Source organism: Rhinolophus hipposideros, assembly GCF_964194185.1.
Source record: "Rhinolophus hipposideros genome assembly, chromosome: 24".
Taxonomy (NCBI): Eukaryota; Metazoa; Chordata; class Mammalia; order Chiroptera; family Rhinolophidae; genus Rhinolophus; species Rhinolophus hipposideros.
The window spans coordinates 21,052,437-21,073,286 of NC_138070.1; the positions used below are offsets into that span (position 1 = coordinate 21,052,437).

The following is a 20,850-nucleotide window of genomic DNA, read 5'->3' on the forward strand; positions in this document are numbered from 1 at the left end:
TAGTGACAGTAGCTCTGGTAAGTGAGCCTGTGTTTGGAGAAAATATCTTGGCCCCTTCCACAAACTGACAAATGCCTGTATGTTTATCTGTTTCAGGTTAAAACAAAATGTTTAAAGTACGTATTAGCATTTCTTATGACTTCCTGTTTAAAGTCCCTTTTCAGTATGCCAACCAGCCAGCAGTTCCAACTTTGATGGCAGCTTTTGATCATTTCTTGGTCTTAGAAATTTATCTGTAATCATGGTAGAATCTGCAGGGTTGGTTGGTTTGTTTGTTTTTAACATTAGAATGGGGAGGGGTGGGTCCCTGTACTTGAAAAGGTTGTAAAGCCTGCTGTACAAGTGCTGGGGAAGGGGCCAGCCTAAAAGCCCCTACCTCAGGACCACCTGAGGGGCAACTTGCAGGGAAGTGTGGGGTTTCCCAGCGTGGGGGCACCTGGGGGGAGGCTTAAGGACCAGGAGAGCCGGTTTCCTCGGAGCTGGGGCTGACTGGGCCCTCAGCCCATGTGCACTGGGGGTGCAGAGCCTACACTTCCCACCCGCAGGCTGCTGTCTCATTTTCAGCAGGATATGAAGTGGTCAGGATCGTGTGTTGGGTGGGCATGAGCTAGCTGGAAGGGGAAAGGGCAGGCAGGGCTGCCGGGGTGGTGGGAGGGAGAGGAGGGGGGCAGGAGGAGGGTGCAGGAGGGCCCTTGCCACTCCGTGAGAACGTGAGAAGAGGGACAGGAAGCTGCGGATTGGGAGTGGTCCACGGGTCAGTGGAAGCCTCCGGGCCGGGGGGGTCTGGTGTGGACTGCAGTGGATCCTGTGCTGCAGGCTCCTGGCGGGGTCATGGGAGGTAATGACTCGGAAGGGAGGCTGGGGAAGCCGTGGAGCTGCGCACCAATGATTTTTGGTGTTCGTCCATCTGTTCCGCACACCTTTAACAGAGACTGGCTTAGAGAAGTAAGCTGGTGACCAGGAAGGGAGTGTGGAAAGTAAGGCCGACCTGGAGCAGGAGGCCAGACCGATTGAGGGCACAGTGAGGGTGGTCGGGGCAGGTACCTGCAGGGGAGCGGGTGGCCCAGAGCCAAGCAAGGGCTGGTCCATGCGCATCCCGCTGGATCTTCCCAGGGTAAAGTCTGGCTCCACTGCCCAGACAGCTACGCACAACACTTGTCTCAAGGTCACAGAGGGCCCGGTGGCAAGTCTAGATGAGTCCCCTGAGGCTCTGAGGGGGCTGTCGGCTGCAGAAACTGCCAGGGGCCCTCACAGGGTAGGAGGCTGTCACCTGGCCTCAAAGGGACGTTTTTTTAGCCTGGTGGGCAGGGCGGGGCACTATGGGCGTGGAGTGTGGGGAGACACAGCCAGGGAGGTAGGGACCTAAGTTCTGTGGCATTCACGAAAAGGAAGGAGGGGTTGTGAAGGCCACCTTTCCCCAGAGGGCACCTCCTGGTCCTGTCCCCATCCATCGTTTCTGGCCTCGAGGCAAGAAGGGATTTTTATCTGCTCAGGAAGATGTGCCGTTAGTACAAAAATATGTGTCGTTGTATTAAACACTATCAGAGCATTTGGGATGGACCGAGCTGGATTCTGCCACCTGTGACGTAGGCTACGCCGCAAGCCGTAAGTGCGAGGGAAGCATGGTACCTCAGCCTCACTCCCTGGCCTTAGGTTGGGGGGCTTTCTGGGGACTCATGTGCCCAGCATCTGCCCTGAGCAGGGGTAGCAGATCCACGTGGATCCTGGGCACAGGTTGATGGCACCCCTCACCAGTGGAACTTCCATGGGAGAAGGTGGGGTCTCAAGGGGAACAGGTTATGCCCTCTGGCCCCTGGGAGGTGCTGGCCAAGGCAGCCTTCCCTGAGCGCAGCCCACGGAGTCCTGGGAGGGACGCTGTTGTGTGAACCTGCTCTGAGCTGGGCCCAGGACAGGCAGGGTCTCCCCTGGCCGAGCCCTGGGGCAGCGCCCCGCTCACGCATCCCTGCCCCACCTGCCTCCTGCCCCTACCCCGGCCCCCTCCCCACTCCTGAGTGACTTGTCATTGTGTTCCCTCCAGTATCACTTCCTGGACGTTCCCCTCAGTCTTCTAGTCAACTCTGGCCACATGCGTCTACTCCCTCTTTTCCGTGGCACTGCTCTTTGTCAAAAATGGCCTCACTGATTTATTTGCTCACCCATCTCCCCAACCAGAGTATAAGCTCTTTGATGCACAAACTCAGCTTGTTCACTTTGTGTCCCCTGAGCCCAGAGCAGAACCTGCACATGGGGCTCGATTCCCAGAGGTCAGGGTGCTGAGCACACAGGGCCCAGTGGTGGATTGATTGATTGCTGGATCGGATTGAGGGTAGAGGGCCTCCACCTAGGGCAGGTACCGCTGCGTCTCCTACTAGGTAATTTAGCGCTGAGAGAGCAGTGGAGGGTGCCCTAATGAACAGGCCAGTGGCCCTGAGCAGAGGAGGGGAGACAGTAGGTTAAGGGTGGGGCACTTTCCTAAGATGAGCGGTGGCCTCTGGCCTGACTGTGGTGCTGACACCACAGTCCAGAAGCCCCCAACCCAGGCCCACTGCCTCCACTCCAGGGGTCCCAGCTGAGAGGGCCTCTGGGCCCAGGTTCCCTGTGTACCACTCTGCACCCCCAGGGGCTGGGCAGCCACTAGACCATGTGAGGTGACCTGAGGCCACCTCTGAGAACAGCACCAACCCTCCCCAGGAGGCAGGTAATCCGTTTTTATTTCTCCCTCAATCCTTTCCTTGGCGTAGAAAATCCCAGTTTGGTGCCACTGTGGCTCTCCCTCCCTCCGGGGGTGCTAATCCCAGTTTAACAGCCAGTGGCCTCGCAGGCCGGCCCCTTCTGCAGGTGGTGGTCTCTGGCCAGCAGCCAACATTTCCTTCATGCTAGCTGAGATTTTAAATTACTTCTGTCTATACTGAATGACTTTGGCTTTCCACTTAAAGTAGGAATATGACATTTTTGAAGTATACCTGTTTAAGTAAAAAGACGCAAGTCAATTTAAAGAAAAATGTCGAGTAACAGCAGGTAACCAGGTTAGGCTGCAGTGGCCGGCACTGGGGATACTAGGGGGGCAGGGATCTGGTGGAAACTGATCCCTGCAGGCCCCCAGCCTGGCAGCCCTGAGCAAGTCGCCCCCTCTCCTCAAACCTTAGTTGTTACATCAGTGAGGTCGTGCCCATCTCCTGTCTGTGAGGCCGATGTGAGATGACGTCCATGTGCGATGACAGGCATGAGCATAGCTATGGGTGGACCCATGCAAGATGGAGGTGCAGGCTGTCCCCTTGGCCATGACGGTGGCAGCACCTTCCTCCCTCCTGGTGGCCCCAGCAGCCAGAGGAAGCATGTCATAGCCCTCTCCGGGTCCCCACCATGCCCAGCTTCCCTGGAGCACCCACCCAAGGCCCAGCCTGCAGCTGTCCCTGGTGGTCCAAGAACATGTGGATACAGCTCCATGAAGAGACTGGCAGGGCTCTGGACTGTGACCAGACCATTAGGGTGACACGTACAGAGAAGGCCAATAGCACGCTGCTTTAAGGCACCAGCTGTCCACATACAGCAGCTTGGAGCACTGGCAACACGTGCCACCTTGCAGCCGCAGCCGATGTTCAGGCGGGTAAAGGTGCAGAGTTGAAAGGGGAGGAAAGTTAGAACCGGTGGAAGAACCAGGCCGGCCAAAGGACACCGGCTTATCAGAGACCACAGAGGAGCTGCTGCCCCTTGCAAGCGACTGTGGGTCCGGGCCGGGCTCGGGGAGATGTACTGAGGAGCATGGACAGGGCCCACGGAGCATGAGGCAGGCAGGAAAGGGCATGAACCCTGGATGGCAGCACACCAGGCAGGCGAGGGTAGTGGGAACAGTTCTTTATCAAGAGGGGAGGAAAACCGATAATCAGTGAGGCCAGACAGGCTTTTCCGGACCTTTAGTTTCTAAAATAGAGCCACGGGTGACCCGATGAAGAGACCGAGGTTCTGAAGAGCAGGGTAGGGACCCACTCTTTAGAAGAAGAACATGGAAACAATGTGGGTGGATCCTGTCCTGGGAGGCCTGGGGGAGCCCCTCTGACCTGTAAGCCAAGGTGGCCATGAAGCCAGCAGCAGAGGGGTGTGGACCCCAACATGTGTCTGCTCCTGTCAGTCCCTGCAAACCCTGAGACATGGGCCTACTGGGACTCGAGGCAGGGACTTCTCTGCTTTGCCTGAGGAAGGCCTGAGGTCACAGTTGCCCAGGCCAGTACCCGCCGCCTCCTTCTCTAGGTCACCACAGAGCAGTTGCTGGGTGCCAAGGTGGATCTGGCAGGTGGAAAGGCTGCTGTGGCCAGCGCAGTAGGTGTCTGAGCAAGGAGGGGTGGGGTGGAAAGCAGGGGGACAGTAGTGCTGAGTCACAGCCCCACCCAGGAAGGCAGAGGCTCTGCCTCCAAGGGGGACCGAAGTGAGGCAACTCCGGGGAGGTGGAAAGGCCCAGGACCTCAGACACGTCCGGTCGGGCGGCAGGCAGAGGGCATGCACTGGGTGTGTGGTCTCACTCTGCCTTGCTGGCCCTGTGACCTGCGCTGCCCTAGGCCTCTGGGGTCCTCCTGCCACCCCCTGCACTGCTGGCCATCCGAGTGGCCTCTGCTTGGACCTCAGACATGCCTCTCCATCCAGTCTGGGTGCGGGTCTGTCTCCTCAGTGGGACCAAACTACCTTCCGAGGGGGGAGGGGTCTCACCCCCTCCCTAGCTCATCCCTTTCAGGGCTCAATGTTGAGTGAGGAGCTGGGCTTGTGTCGCTCTCCCTCAGAGGAAGTGGGAGCCTGGTCCGGAGGGAGCCCCAGCCACCAGGTCCAGGCTTTCTCCAGCCCAGTAAGGTGCTAAGCCGTTTCTCTCCTTGAAGACCCTCTGGCTTAGCCCGGCTTGGGCAGCAACACCGTGGGTGACCTTGGCCATGGGCTCCCTTCCCAGTGGGGGCGGGCCCAGAAGGGGCTATTCCGAGAGCAGTGGGCGGGGAGGGGCTGGTGCTCCACAGCCTTGCTCTTAGCTGCTCTGCCCTGGTTCCTAACTTGGCTGTGAGTGAGGGAGACAGTGGCCATGGGAGTGACATGCTGGAGCTCTGTGCCAGGCTGTGGGGACATGCCTGGGAAGAGCATGCCCTGGCATGCTGGGTGACCAGGGTGCAGAGTGCCAGAGGTGGCAGCACCGTCCACCACCACCTGTCCCCACCCTGGCTCAGGGCTGTCACTTGACATCTATGACATGGACACAGACTTGAGAGAGGTGTATCTACAGAGAGGGGGCACTGTGACACGAGAGCAGTCCAGGCCTTTAGCTGGAAGCAGGATCGGGGGTAGGGTAGGGTCAGTCTTGGGGATAGTCGGTCCATGTATCTGGCCTTGAGACTGGAAATGGAGCAGCTTTCAGCCAAGGAGTCCGAGTGGGCCCTGGGTTTGGACGTCACACCCTGGCAGCCTTTAAGCACACAGGCAAGTGGGGAGGTGATTCAGGGAGGCCCATGAGAGGCCTTGATGGAGTTTGTCAAGAGCCAAGGATAGGGACCCTCTGTTAAAGGAGCTAGTGTCCCGTGGCTGCTGGGGAGCCCCACCTGGACCCCACACATCTATACTGAGTCCGCCATGAGCACACCTGTCACTTCCACCAGTGTCCCCTCCACGAACAGCTCCACTTCCAGTGCTGGCCAGACCCGGGCTGCCCTGAACCTGACCGTCATTCCATCACCAGGCGCTGTCCATTTACCGCCCATGCCGCTGCCCACTTGCCAGGATAGCTGTGTGCAGGAGCCTTCCCTGGTCTAGGAAAGCTGTTCATACATAGGGCAGATCGCTCACTCCTTGCTCAAACCTTGACTTGCTCAGAGAAAAAGCCAGAGCCCTTACAGTGATCTGCTGCTGTCGGCCCCTCACTCTGAGCTCCAGCCACCACCTGCTGTCCCTTAGACTGGCCAGGTACATTCCCACCTCGGGGCCTTAGACTGGCAGGCCACTTCCCTGACCACCTGCTCATGATCAACTCTCCCCCGTCACCTTTTGGGAGGCTGGCCCACCTTTGCAGACCTGCAGCCTTCACCCGCCGACCCTACTCTGAGCTCAGAACCTTCCCCACCACTGTTTTTCCCACCTTCGGTCTGACTCCCACCCCCGTGCCTGCATAAACTCGGGCATGGGTCCTCGTCTTTGGTCAGCAGTACCCCCAGGCTGCCCCAGATGCCTGGCTCCAAGCCCCGGCCTAGTAAGGAACGGGGGTGCTGGGGAGCCTGACTGCTCCCTGGCCTCTCCCCGCAGCCCGACCCTCCTGTGCATGTGACCTCAGCTCCTGGCACAGCACTCACAGCTGCACACAGACACACATTGCACCTGTGTACTCACACGTATGCAGTCCTACAGACACGCACGCACATAGGAACACAACCACACCGTCACAGACACGCAGCCGACAGTGGGCTCCTGCTGGTCGGCCCAGCTCCTCTCTCCTGGTGCCTGTCCTCCGTCCAGCCACTCTGACCTTCTGTCAGCCCTCTAGTCACACTGCTTCCCCTCCCCTCCCACACAGGGCCTCTGCATACGCTCCCCTTCTGGCTGCAACTCCTGTTATTCCTCAGTCATTTCCAGCCAGGCTCAGCAGTGGGATCCTGGGTGTCGGGCCCTGGAGACCCGTGAGCAGTTATGGGCCATCCAGCCTTTGTTTCTGGGCTGACGGGTAGTCCTTGGAGGTCCAGTTAGAAGTGAGACTGGCAGGCTCATGTAAAAGCAGGGAAACCAAGCCTCAGAGCGGGTGGGACTGTTCTGAGGTCCCATTTGGAACTTGGCCTCCCCCCGCCCCCTTGTGCCCATGCATAGCCCTGTCACCCCACCACTGGTTCCATGGCACTGAGCACCCCCCACGCCCCCCACCAACACTGCTGAGCCGCTCCGAACTGCAAGGAGAACTCTGTGGGGCCTTCACTTTGTTGGTTCTGGTGATCTGAAGAACGCGGGTGCCTCCAGCCGAGGGGCCCACCTCAGATATGACTGTGGGTAGCTGCCCCGTACAGATGGCAGACAGCTTGGCCGGACAAATATGGCCACTGTCTGGCCACAGTCTCCCTTTTACTCCCGAGTTGCCCCGTGGCTACTAGTCCAGACCTCGTGGCGGGCCCCAGGCTGCTGTCCTGATTCTCAGAAGTCCCGCCCCTTGGCCCTGAGGTCATGGAGCACACACTTCCTAAAGCTCAAGTCACACCTCCTCAGCGCAGCTTCAAACCCAAGGCAGGTGGGGAGGTTTGCCCTCCCACGAGACTGGCATGGGGCCGTCCACAGGCTGGAAGGGGGAACAATGTGGGCCCAGAGCAGCCCTCTGCTGGTGAGTAAAGCCAGGATTGGTCGTGGACCTGCTGCTTTCTCCCACGCCACGTGACCTTCCTTTCACTTTTCTTTTTTTTGGGGGGGGTTAGTTTACCAACAAGACTTTCTTTTTGGTAGTAAAATACACATAATATAAAATGTACCATTTTAACCATTTGTAAGTGTACGTTTCAGTGGTATTAAATACATTCATGATGTGCAGCCATCACCACCATCCATCTCTAGGAGTTTTTCATCTTCCCAAATTGAAACTCTGTCCCCATTAAACAACAGCTCTCCACCCCCCTCCCGTGACCCCTGGCACTCACCATTCTACTTCTGCCTCTGTGAATTTGATCAGTCTAGGGAGTCATACATTGTGTGTCCTTTTGTGACTGGCATATTTCACTTGGCATGATGTCCTAAGGCGCATCCAGGTGTGGGGGGCATGTGTCAGAATTTCCTTCCATTTTAGAGCTGAGGATTGTTCCTTTGTAAGGACGGACTACAGTTTGCTTAACCATTCATCTGTCAGTGGACCATTATTTCCGCATGTTAACTGTGAATAATGCTACCGTGAACATAAGTGGACAAAAATCCCTTCAAGACCCTGATTTCAGTTTTTTTGGGTATATACCTAGAAGTGGAATTTCTGGATCATATGGTGGTTCTGTTTTTAATTTTTTGAGGACTCTGCATACTGTTTTCCATAGCTGTTGTACCATTTTACATTCCCACCAGCAAGACACAAGGGTTCTGACTTCTCCACATCCTCACCAGTGCTTGTTACTTTGTGTGTGTGGTTTTTTTAATAGCAGCCATCCTTATAGGTGTGAGCTGGTATCTTACTGTGGTTTTGATTTGCATTGCCCTATGATTGGTGATGTTGGACATCTTTTCATGTGCTTATCGGCCATTTGTACATCTTTGGCGAAATGTCTCAGTTCTTTGCCCAGTTTTCAATCAGGTTTTTTTGTTGAGTTTTAGGAGTTTTCTATATATTTTAGATATTAACCCCTTATCGGATATGATTTGCAAATATTTTCTCCCAATTTGTGAGGTGCTTTTTTACCCTGTGATGCTATCTTTTGATGCACAAAATATTTTCATTTTCACGAAGTCCAGTTTGTCAATTTTTTCTTTCGTTGCCTGTGCCTTTGGTATTATGTCCAAGAAATCATTGCCAAATCCAATGTCATGAAGCTTTTGCCCTATGGTTGCTTCTAAGAGTTTTGTAGTTTTTGATTTAAGTCTTTGATCAGTGTTAAGTTAATTTTCCTATAGGGTGTTATGTAAAGGCCTCACCACTTTTAAGGAAATCCCAGCCTGGTGAAAAGGACCAGTGAAAGGAAGGACATGGTAGAGAGGCGCAGGTAGCAGGAAGGGGACACGGTGCCCACTGGTGGGGGTGGCAGCTGTGTGTGAGCTGGCCTGTGAAGAACAGGCAGAGTTCCAGTACAGGAGCGAGACGAGAGGTGCTGCTGGAGGGAGCAGCCCAGGGTGACCGGTTGGCCCTCCAGAGAACAATCTGCGGCCTCCTGGGTTCCCTGAGGGAGGTATTTGGGTTTGAGAAGGACCTGGGGCAGGGCGATCATGTGTGGTCCTCTGAGGAAGCGGCCAACATCTCTATCTGTTTAAGTGTAGCTCTGCATGGAGGCAGGAGACAGCCCTACATGACCCCAGTCCATGTCACTTGCCTGGGCTAGACCATGTCCCAAGAGTGGGGCTCTGGATGGAGCTGGCTGAGGGCGTTGGACTCCTGTCTCTACCCAAGGGGCTGCCAGGTCATCAGCAGGGAACAGGGAGCCGCCCTGGGGCCTTGCCTGACCCACTCATGGTCCTGGGTGGAGTGAGGCACTCTCAGGTACCACAAGAGACAGGGTCTTCCTTTTCAATGCTGGAATACTTGTTTGTGAACTTTTCTTGTGACAAAAGTCACTGAAGGAAATACAGGCAATATGAGAACATGCAAAGAAGAAAAAATACTTCTGTGTTCCACAGCGCGGAACTCAGTGCTGCTTGGGGAATGACGTCCCAGACCTCTGCTTGCACAGAACATGCATGCACATGTGTGAGCGTGTGTGCTGCATGTATTATGTACATGTCCCGCAACATATGCTCCACAGCGCCCCCTGTGCCCAGACTGGGGGGCATCATGGAACTTCCCTTCTAAGCATAATTTCCACCCTCCTTGATTGGCCATCTGTTTACTCACCACTCCCTCAGCATAGCTGTGTCCAGGCATTTCCTAGCATGCTCCTTGTCCATAGCTGCCTGACCTCTGGGCCGCTGTCTTGCCCTGGACTCTGATTCCCAATGCTTCGCACTGCTCTGGCCTGTCCCGCTTCCCATACCTGGCCACGGCCCTATGCTCTCCCCTCCCCAGCCTCTGTTCCCCCCACTCTGCCTGCCCAGCCTAAGCCTCCCTGTACCTCACCCACCAGGAGGGAATCCGTCCTGCCCACCAGGGAGCCCCGGCCCCAGGCTGCTGTCCAGCCCCTGGTCTCCCAGCCGGAGACCTCTACATCGCTCTGCTCCCTGTCTGTCAGCTCACTCGTAGGGCTGACCAGCCTCCTCCTGGGGAATGTCCTGCCCCAGGAGAGAGCAGGGGTGACCCAGTTCTTGCAAGAGGTGATAAGAGTTGAGGGTACCCAGTTGTCCCACCATAAACCAGGGAGAGGCCAACCCTATCGATGCCACAGCACATGTGGGTGCAGTCCCACCCACTGCAGGAGAGGCCACAGGGTGGCATCTCAGCAGATCCACCATGTTGTATCCTAACCAGACGGGGAGACTGAGGTTCATGAGGGGTGAGGTCGCCGGGTCCATTAGTCAGGGAGGGGTGGTGGGGCCTGGGCTTGATCCCCCCACTTTGAAGACCCTGAGGCCGAAGTCGTGGTACAGCCCTAGGTGATCTTTCCTCAAGTGCCGAGCTGCAGGAGGGGCGCGGGGGGCGCTGGCCAGTGTGTGTGTTTGCTGTGGTCTGGGCACCAACTCTGTGGAGCTCCTTGGAGGGGAGGGGGCTGGAGTCACTGTTCCCCAGGCAGCTTCCTGCCATCCAGAAGGCTCTCTTTCCCACAGTGGGAGGAGGCTCACGCTGTTCTCTGTGTTGGCAGGTGAAGGGCGGATGCCCGAGGCAGGGGGGCCGCAGGGAGCACCCGCGGCAGCGGCACTGGCGGCAGGCCTTCCAGCCGCACTTAGCAGCATCGCCACAGCAACCGGGGACCAGACGGCAGCAGCCAGGGCAGAGGCGAGTGGGCAGAGGCGAGTGGACGGCTTCCCACCATCAGGAGGACAGGGAATGACTGCTGCGAATCAGGCCAGGCCGCAGCCCGGGGAGGGGGAGTGTCGCTAGAGGGAGGGCTCGGCCCCCTCCCGCAGCAGGAGCGCCATGCCGGCTGCAGAAGAGGCGCTGGGGCAGGGGCTGCAGTGGGGCCCGGCCTCGGCCCGCCACCCACACTGAGTGCCCCAGGGCAGCTGGGCTCCGTCCGCCAGGCACAGCACGCGCACCTCAGCGTCCGCACTCCCTCAGGGCGCGGGGAGAGGCGCCGTCCTGTGCTCCCGTCTGGGCCCGCCGCCGCCGGACCATGGGATGCCGGCAAAGCTCGGAGGAGAAAGAGGCAGCGCGGCGGTCCCGGCGGATCGACCGCCACCTGCGCTCGGAGAGCCAGCGGCAGCGCCGGGAGATCAAGCTGCTCCTGCTCGGCACCAGCAACTCGGGCAAGAGCACCATCGTGAAGCAGATGAAGATCATCCACAGCGGCGGCTTCAACCTGGAGGCCTGTAAGGAGTACAAGCCGCTCATCATCTACAACGCCATCGACTCGCTCACACGCATCATCCGCGCCCTGGCCGCCCTCAAGATTGACTTCCACAACCCGGACCGCGCCTACGACGCCGTGCAGCTCTTCGCGCTGACGGGCCCGGCCGAGAGCAAGGGCGAGATCACGCCCGAGCTGCTGGGTGTGATGCGGCGGCTGTGGGCCGACCCCGGGGCGCAGGCCTGCTTCGGCCGCTCCAGCGAGTACCACCTGGAGGACAACGCCGCCTACTACCTGAACGACCTGGAGCGCATCGCCGCCCCCGACTACATCCCCACCGTGGAGGACATCCTGCGCTCCCGGGACATGACCACCGGCATCGTGGAGAACAAGTTCACCTTCAAGGAGCTCACTTTCAAGATGGTGGACGTGGGTGGGCAGAGGTCGGAGCGCAAAAAGTGGATCCACTGCTTCGAGGGCGTCACTGCCATCATCTTCTGTGTGGAGCTCAGCGGCTACGACCTGAAGCTCTACGAGGACAACCAGACGGTGAGTGGCCAGGCTTTTCTTCTGCTTGTTCCTGCCACTGCTGGTCCCTGGGAAGCAGATGGGCTTCTGGGTGTGTGGCAGGGCCAGGCCGGAGAGGCTCCATGAAGGTGTGTCTCGGAGCACAGGGAGCAGCGTGGCGGGTTCCGTGGGTACCACAGGACCTCAGGGGCGCTTCTGCTGTCAGCACATCCGCCCCAGCGGGCAGCTTTCGGTCGGCACCCCAGCTTGGGAGGCCCTACTCTGACCTCGGTGCCCTGACAGGATTCCAACGCCGTCCAAGTGACCACCACCCCCCAGGCCCCCACTGGGAAGCGGTGCCTCCTTGGCTCCCGCTGCCCTCACCCAGCTGCTGACAGCACTGCCCTCGAGACACTTGCAGGCCCCAGGTGCCCCGGCAGCCCCCACCTCAGTGATGGGAGTGAGAACGCGGAGTGCGGAGGGGACGCTGTCTGCTGAGCAGGGCCCGCCCCTCGGCAAACAAGAGCGTGTTGCTTGGAGCCCTTGGCCTCCTGGGGGTCAGGGAAGACTTGCTGGGGAGGAGAAAGGGGAGGCTAGGTACCGTGAGGGGCTTCGCTACCAGTGAAGTTGGGTGCCGTCAGGTGCGTAGAGGCAACACTGGAAGCCGGGAGGGCGGTTGGTGGCTCTGCAGGACAAGACAGGACGAGGCGCAGGCCAGGTATCCAGTTGTTGCTCCAGGCGGCAGCTCAGTAAACACGAAGCTCCTACCAATCCACGGCACCATGGTAGCAACAGGGTTAAGAACGGTTTCTGAGATTTAATCCCCAGGGGTTGGGCGGGTATGCGATTCTCTCAGGCCCCCAGCCCAGGCTGAGAACCACTGGTGCGGGGGCAGAGGTGGGTGCAGTGCACAGAGGTGCCGAGGGGCAACCTGGGCCCAGTGCTGAGCTGGTGGGAGCGTGAGGGGAGCTACCGGGCAGCCGGATAGCCAGACCCCAAGGTGCCACATCTCCCTGGGCTCCCAGGAGTGGTGGTGGTGGAAGCCACACAGCCAGACAAGGGATGGGCATGGCCAGGGTCTCCCTGCAGCAGAGATTTTTGTGCCAGACAGGAGCACTGAGCAAAGACTCGGAATCTGCCCTTAAGAGGCTTTTGATTCTGGGTGGGAGAGCTGGAAACAAACTGGGTCCACAAGGAGCTATAAGTGGTGTGGGGCTGTGGGTGCCAGGGGCTTGGGGAGGTCGCGGCTGGCAGGAACCTCGGGGAAGGGGTGATGATGGTCATGGGGGGGGCATACCATGCTGGGAAATAGGGGTCAGCCTTACGGGTCCAGGACCAGTGCAGTGGCAAGGAAGGGGCTCATTTCTTCACCTGGTTTTTTTAAGGCAGGCAGTGGCTTTATTTTGGGGGCTTCAGCCAGGGAGTCCTAATTGAGCCTGGAGCCCCGAGGAAGTGTGTGGATGGCTATAAGCTGTGGCCGCTGTGCCGGCACCTGAGCATTTCTTCTGGAGAGAGAGGTTCTGTAGCTTTCATCAGGTTTACAAAGAGGCCCTGCCTCTTGGAGAAGGGCAAGCAGCTACAGGTGGCCATGGAGATAGAAGGGTTTGCTTCCCCTCTGTGCATCTGGGGCTCTCCCCAGAGCTGTGCCCAGCTGGCGATGGTGTCCCCTGTGGGAGTGGCCTGGGCCAAGGCCATTTATCCACGAGGGCAGGCCCTCCTTGCTCCCAGCGCTGTGTGGTCTTGGAGTTCCAGCTACTCTTATTCTTCTGCCTGCCCCCACTGTGGCGCCATGTGTGGTTCTAGGCAGAGGGGACATCCCAGCAGATGAGCAAGGTCAGGTTCCTTGATGAGGTTTTGCAGTGGGCAGAGGGCTTGAGGCTGACCAGCCTGTGAGCTGTGAGGCAAAGGAAGGTTCCCATGCTAGGCCCTGGGACAATGGCAGGGCAGCCACACAGGCTCCAGCAGTCAGCTCTCCAGGCTTCTGCCTGTTTCTGCTATGTCCTGAGGCTGGGAATAGCCTGTGCTCTGAGGCCTCCCGGGGGCCTAAATCTCTGGCTGCCTCCTTTGTCATCTCCAGGGCCAGTGTGGCAAATTCCCTCAGCGCCGGGCTGGTCTCCCAGATCATCTGTTGGCAGGTTCTGCCCACCAATCCGGTATCCACAGGTGTGCCAGGACACGAGAGGCAGGGTGCCTGGGCCCTGAGTTGGTCCCATGTTTCATGGAGGGATTTGGCTTTCATGTCTGCTCTCGGAACCTGTCAATGAGGAGGTGGCCCAAGTGTCCTCAAAGATGGGACCCAGGCCAGGTCCTCTGCCCGAGGCGCTCCTGGTTCCGCCAGGCCCATCCCCGCCTCCTCACGCCTCTTCCTCTCTCTGCTCTGGCCTTCATGGGCTTCTTTCACCTCCATGTGCTCTGCCGTCTCCAGCCTTAAGCGCGTGACCACCCTGCCCATTGTCCTCCTGTCCCCCTGCCTCTGTCCTCCAGGTCTCATCTCAGGTGTTACCTCCTTGAGAGGCCTTCCCTCACCTTGGTCCAGTGCCTACACACCCCTCCATTGCAGTCCTTCATGACGGGGGGGTCCTGGCTCACGTGAGTGAGTGGCCCCCATGGGAGGGCCTCCCATCTCTAGCCTTCTTCTGGCCCTGGCCCTATGGGGGGCCATAGCGGGAAGCCCTGGGTGGGAAAGTGGCCTAGCTGTGGGGTGCTCTATGAGGCAGCCAGGCTCTGGTGCCATTCAGGGCATTTTATAAAGAGAGAGGCTGGCAGCCAGGCCTGCCCCCCCTCACCCCCACTACCACCCTGGTCTCAGCAGGCCTGGGGAGGTGGTTGTTCACCAGAAAAGGAAATTCTCGATGAGAAACTCAAGGGAGCGAGGCTGGAAATTCACTGGATTCCAAATGGTTCTGACCTTTCATGCTCTACCAACAATATCTCAGGATGGAAAACAAACAGGCTGCTGAGGAAAGACAATATCCTCCGCGATTCCTCCTGCCGGCTGGCCAAGGAGGTGGGCTGGCCGCCCAGGGAAGAGCCAGGCCAGGCAGCGAGGAGAGCCAGCCTCTCCCGGTGCCTTCAGGCAGCTCCTGTCAGTGCCTGTGACTTGCGTCTTTTATGCCCCTGCCCTCCTCCCGCCTGCTGCCACAGGGACTGGGATAGGCCTGTCACCCCTGCCATCTCCTTTCGGAGGGCCCAGAACTGCTCTGGGCCCTGGCGAAGGCGAGGCAGCCAAGAACAGGCCATGCTGATTTTTGCAGAAACCGAAGGAGCCTGGGGGCCCGGTGCCAGGCTCTGGACGCAGTTCCTCAGGGCTCTCCTGCCCCCCTCAGCTCCAAGGCCTTATTCCCGACAGAGGGTTGGCAGAGCCCCCCGCCCCCACTCCTAGCAGAGGAGCCACAGCCCCCCGCCCGCCCGCTGGCATTTGCGTCAGCACGTTGCCATGGGTAACGTCAGGATCTCTGGGCTCCCGGGGCGTACAGGGCTGCAGCGAGCACAGGGCAGCACCTGGGCAGGGGGAGGCGGATTCTGGGGTGTCTGCAGACATGGCAGCGAGCCACGCCCAGCCTTGACAGCGATTCTCAGCCCTCGTCCCAGAAGAGTTTCATGGGTCTCCACCCCCCGTGCGGTCCTCGTGGGCACCCAGGGGCTCCAAAGTTGGGTGGGCTTTCATTTCCCTACGTGGGGCTCCCCTAGACATTGCTGGGAGCCAGAGCATGGCCCAGGGATGTGTCACCTGAATAATTCTGTGGGGCGGCAGCTGTGCCTACTCTCCCTGTCACGGGTGAGGGGACAGGTGGGGGCACCCGAGCTTAGGACAGGTTGAGGGCCAAGCTGGGCTCGGCCCAGGCCTGTAGCTCACGACAGCCATGGGCCCTCCCTGAGCCACTCCTGCTGCCTGCGCAAAGCCAGGTCACCCTGCCCCAGCCTGCCCTCTGCAGGAGCAACCACTTCCTGGTGGCTTGGCCTTCCTTCTCCACCTGCCCTGTGGCTCCTTCCAGGAGTAAAGACAAGGACTTTAAATACAGAGGCTTAGCCGTGGCCACACTCCGGCAGAGAGGCCACCCACCCCTCGGTGACAGCCCCAGAGGCCATGTGCCTGAGGGCCTGCACGGGCTCCTCACTCAGCCTGCCAGTGGTCCCGGGCGCTCCCCCCTCCTCTTTAGTGCCCTGGCCGGCCGGACCCCCAACACCCTGCTGGAAACCTCAAGAAAGCAATAAAAGAGTAGTTGCTTGCCACCCAACCTTGGCCCCAGGTCTGTTAATGGCTTGTGTAGCCACTTAATAGTGGAAGAAACCTTCAGAAGAGACAGATTAAAAGCCTGGCTGAAAGTGTCGAGGTGTTCCCACGTGATAACCCACGGAGCTCGCTCACTGCCCATTTCCTGGAGAAGCTGTTGGTGTTCCCAGCCGTGTGGTGGGCCTGTTGTGTACCTGGTATGCACCTGCTGTGTACTTGCTGTGCAGGTGCAGGGCCCTGGCTCGGGGCCGGATGCCAAAGGGAGCCCAACTATCCCAGCTGCACATGGCGCTGGGGGGAGGGGGCACTCAGCACCCAGCACACTCATGGTCTCGTTTCTACAAACCTTCATGCTACCTGGGGACTCCTGCCCCCTCCTTCGGGACCCAGTAGGTAGCAATTCCCAGGGGTGTCCCCACCTTTGCCTTCATGCAGGACCAAATGTGGCCACAGGTGGTCTGGACCACAGCCAGGCTCACTGTGGGAGGCCTAGTGTCACCACTGCTTACCCAACAGACAGCTGGTTGACATGTTTCAAAGCAGGTACCTTGGGGGACAGGTGGGACACAAGGACATGCCCTTCAGGGGGGCAGGTTCTCCAGGTGGTGGGTGCTACACAGCCCGAGTCCAGACTAAGGAGTCACCTCTCTCAGCCCTGGCCAGTGGCCCCTCCTCTTCCGGGGCCCTGAGCCCCTCCCCTGCACAGGTGGCCGTCCCCGTGTCCTCCCACCTTATACGGTGTGTGCTGTGTGTGCAGGCCTGGCACACAGTGGCGTGCAGCAGACATTTGTGGATTGAGAAGGCGGTGGGCAGGCTCGGGAGGAGCCAGAGTTCAGGGCCCTGGCTTCTGAGTGTGCAGCCACTGGGACACTCAGCCCTTCTGGTGCAGCTGCTGGGCCCTAACGGGGGGTATGTGCAGTGTGCCCCTGAAGAGGGGGCTGATTGGGGTGTCCTACAGTGTGTAGCCACTGTCCTACCACTGTGCTTTGTCTTTCAGCCAGAAAAGGGAGCGTTTTTGTGCTTTAAAAATGGTGTGGTGTCATGAGATGGCACATCGAGGTGACACATGGTACTGCGGAGGACAGGCTTTCACCTGTTGGTAACACACCTGTTCGATTTGTCCAAAGGAAATGATTATGAATGAGAGGTGGCCAGATGTGATGATACCCCGGCTTAAATTGGAAGGGACCTAACATATCCTTTCGTGTCCTTAACCAACCAGCTTTATAGGTGAGGGAACAGGCCCAGAGAACATCCATCGTGTCCCAGGGCTGAGGCTGGCTCTCCGCGAGGCCCTGGCATTGCTCTCCAGGGATCCCAGGATCCCTACATCCTGTGAGTACAGGGTGTTTGAGGGGGGCCTTGGGACGTGGACTGACTTCCACTCTGTGGGGTTGGGGGCTGTCCACGACTGCCCTCTGCCCCCACCCCATCTGTGGCAGGATCACAGGGAGTCTGATCAGAGCAGGTCCCCACTCTCCTGTTCCTGACCTGGTCAAGGACATAGATCCAGGAATCCTGCCATGGGGACTTGGGACAGTGCCAGAGAGACATGCCATTGACCCGCCCAGAGGCCACCAGCCTTTCCCTCCCAGGCCCTGGTCTCCCGGAGCAGCTCCTTCCAACCTCATGATGTGCCAGAACTACATGCAGTTTGTCTGCAGCCTGTGCAAATCGTGGTGACCCTGAGACGGCAGAGACCTGGCCCAAAGCCAGGAGGTGGGGCCCGGCCTGCAGAGAGGCCTGCTTCCCTCCAAGGAGATAGCCCCAGGTGCAGATCTGAAAGGCTCTGCAGAGGCGAAGGCAGAGAGCCAGGCCCTCAGCTGGGACGTGACGGTCCCTCCCTCGGCAGGTACGGGGCTCAGCTGGCCATGCGCTCTCCCCGGCCGCCGTCTCCCTGGAGGCTCAGATCAGTTCTTCTCTTTGTGACCCATTACCCCTCCCAAGCATTGGAGAGGTGTGGCTGGCTGCTACGGGGAGGGGATGCACTCACAATTGGATTGCTGGTGGCCCTGAGGCACTGCCAGCTCTTGTGAGCAGTCCCTCCACCTTCCTGCGAGCTCCTTAGGCCCTGTCTCCATCCAGTCCCTTGCTCTGTTGCCTGTCCCTTGTCTTGACCGTAACAGGGCTAAGGCTGTCTGGTTCTCACCTCAGTGGACCCTGTATCTGAGCCCATGGCCCCCACTCCGTTAATGACTAGCAGTGGTGGGTATCTGCTCCCCAGGGCGCTGGGCTTCACACAGGTCCGGATGCTAGCTCTAGCCCATGCTGGGCAGGGGCGAGGTGGAGGGGGAGTAGAGAGAAGGCAGCAGCCAGCAGCCATCCCTCCCCAGCAGCACATCCTGGCACTTGTGTGTGGCCCTTAGCACTTGCCAACTGACATTTCAGTTCTTTGTACAGAGACCACCTTCCCTCTGCTGCCAGAGAGACATGCAGCCACCGAGGCCTCTGTCAATAGGAGCTTCCTCCATTCCTCCTCCTGTTACACTGGGAGCTTCTGAGGACTCCTGTTGCCTGTCTACCTTTGTGCTGGGCTCCTTGCCCTGATTAGGTCTTCATGAGGTAGATGTCAGACATCAACCAAATGGAAAGGACGAGGCAGGGCCCTGGGCTCAGGCCTCCCTGCTGCCCAGTATGTCCCGCCCCTCCACCCCCGCTCCACACTGCATGGCGGGGCTTGGGGGTCCTACTAGTGCCTTTTCATGTAATCCCATCTCCTTATCCTTGTGGACTAGCTCTGCCATTGAGCATATCAACCACTCTTCCATGATGGCTACCTCCTGCTGTGTCACTAAAACCCCCCTACCCCCAGGCACAGTCTGTCACTGAAGCAACTGGGCAGCACCTGGGACACCATCTCCATCATTGCGACTCTTCCACCATGACAGACTTTACCATGTGCCTTGGCAGAATCTGTATGGGGGTGTCCATGATGATCCTTGTATCTCTGAGACTGCTGGCCCTCCCGACACAGGAAGCCAGCCTGCCTGGTTTCTGGTGGGGCCTCCCTCGTGGGCAAGCTGCAGTCAGCCTCTTGCCCTAGTGCTGAGAAGCCTGTGCAGACAGAGCGGGCCCCACCAGCAACGGGTGGCGCTGAGACCGGGGTTAGTGGGACAGAGCCTTCCTCTCTGCACACCAGCCCACTGGAGGGCGAAGCTGGCAGTACCAGCTCACAAGTGCCAATTGTTCAATTTTTAGGAAGTTTGTGAGCGGTTTGACATCACGTTGGTAGCTTAAAGTCAGCAGGTGAGATTGGTCATTTCAGCACGGAACTCAGCAGACACTTCATATCAGCTCTCTCCCAGCAACTGGGTTGTTCAACACTCCAGCCTACCAGGGCCAGTGACTCCCAGCCTGGCCAGGAGGGCCTGCCCAAGTGGGGCTCAGTGATCAGCGAATTACAGGATTCACTGTCTGAGTCTTTCTGAAGAGCCATCAGTGTCCCTGTTTTTCAAGGCTCCTCTGACTCCTCAGAGGAGTGGCCTGTGACCGCACGTGTGATTTCCATTCACGCTCATTCTAGTTGAGAACTGTAATTTGCCAGAGTGGCTCCCTGCTCATCCGCCCCCCCTTTCTGCTCTCCCCAGGCAGATTTACAAGAATCCTTCTGCGCAGAGAAGCAGACTCAGAGCTAGGTGGTTCTGCTTTCTCTCTGTCAGCACGTTAGCAGACTAGCATGAGACCATCTGCTCAAGCTGGGGCCTGTCCTGTGTTCTTCTCTATCTGGGAGAGAAAAGCCTGTGACACTCAGGAAGCATTCCTTACACACCTAGTATGTGCAGCGAGTCACCATCTAGGGACAGAGGCAAGTGTCCCTTCTTCCCTTGAGGTCAGCGACACCATTGAGCAGGCCCTGGAGGGCCCGAGTGGCTCCCCCAGAACCTGATTCCACTGGCCCTGTGCTCGCTATGGCCGGCCTTGAGGCACCCCTGTGAAGCAGCTGAGTCCAAAAAAGCCAAGAAGCCCTCCTCTGCCCCAGAGACCAACTTGCAGGAAAGGGGTCTCTGACATCAGGACGAAGGCCTGGGCGGATTGGGGTCAAGTCAGGATGGTGACCTGGACCTCACAGAATGCAGCCTGGGCCATGGGAGCTGTGGGGGCAGCCAGCAGAGGCAGCACCGCTGTTTGGGAGCCTTGGAGAGCTAGGGCCCCGGGCACCATGCGGAACGGGCAAGGTCCCAGGTGCCATATCTCATCCCCAGCAGCACAGTCTGGGGTGGGTACTGCTGCCTGATATCTGGAATGGTGGAGGTTGAGTTCCCAGGGTTCCTGCAACCCCCACATCTGTGCACTTCCCCCTCTGCCGCCTGATCTGCTCTCGATGCCTCCGACCAGCAGAATGCCTCCATTCTACACTTCACCAGGAGCTTCAGGACAGAGGAACTTCCCAGCCCATGTCCTGCTCAGCCACAGGGCCAGCAGGACAGTTAACGTCCTGCTCCTACGCACACATCAGAACATCTCTAGGTTGTAAGATGCAGATTATTATTGTTTTAAGGGATTTTTATAATCCGAGGACTGAAAAACAACTTCTCCACTCTTCAGAAACAAACTTCAGGAAGGAGTCTGAGCACACGGGGTGGGGTAGGGGGCCAAGCTGACTTGCGTATACTCTGCAGTCGGCATAGATGGGGGCAGGGTTGGGTGTGTGTACCACTCATGGCAGTCCCACAGCTGGCCCTGAACAACACCAAGAAATACTTCTGGGCTAACAGGACACGGGGTGGGGGTCCTCTTCACCCATCTGTAGGGCCCCCTGAGGCCCCACTGGCTCTGATCCTCTAGAGTTTCTGGGGATACAGGAATAACAGTCAGGGGAGGGGCCCTAGGCATCAAGGGAGACGTCTGGAACGGAGCGAACGTTGCCCCTACGCTTGCATGAGGTCCTGACTGGACCGGTCTTCAGACGCAGAGAATGAGCTCAGGCTGGGCTGCGAGCCCGGGAAGCTGGGATGCAGCTCGTCCCAGCCCTGTCTTCATCAGCCCTGGTTGGCATCTCCTCCGCTCAGGCACTTTCTCTCATTTCATTAATAAAACCACAGC

The 20,850-nt window shown here is 58.5% G+C and overlaps 1 protein-coding gene across 1 annotated transcript in view; it reads left to right on the forward strand.

Moving 5' to 3' along the window:
- GNAZ (G protein subunit alpha z) overlaps window positions 1-20,850 on the forward strand; it is a 49,987-nt gene that overhangs the window by 11,059 nt on the left and 18,078 nt on the right. Inside the window, exon 2 of the mRNA XM_081037527.1 lies at window positions 10,422-11,615. Within this exon, the coding sequence (XP_080893653.1) occupies window positions 10,893-11,615 (723 nt within the window). The 5' untranslated portion in view covers window positions 10,422-10,892. The remainder of the gene's footprint in view (window positions 1-10,421; window positions 11,616-20,850) is intronic.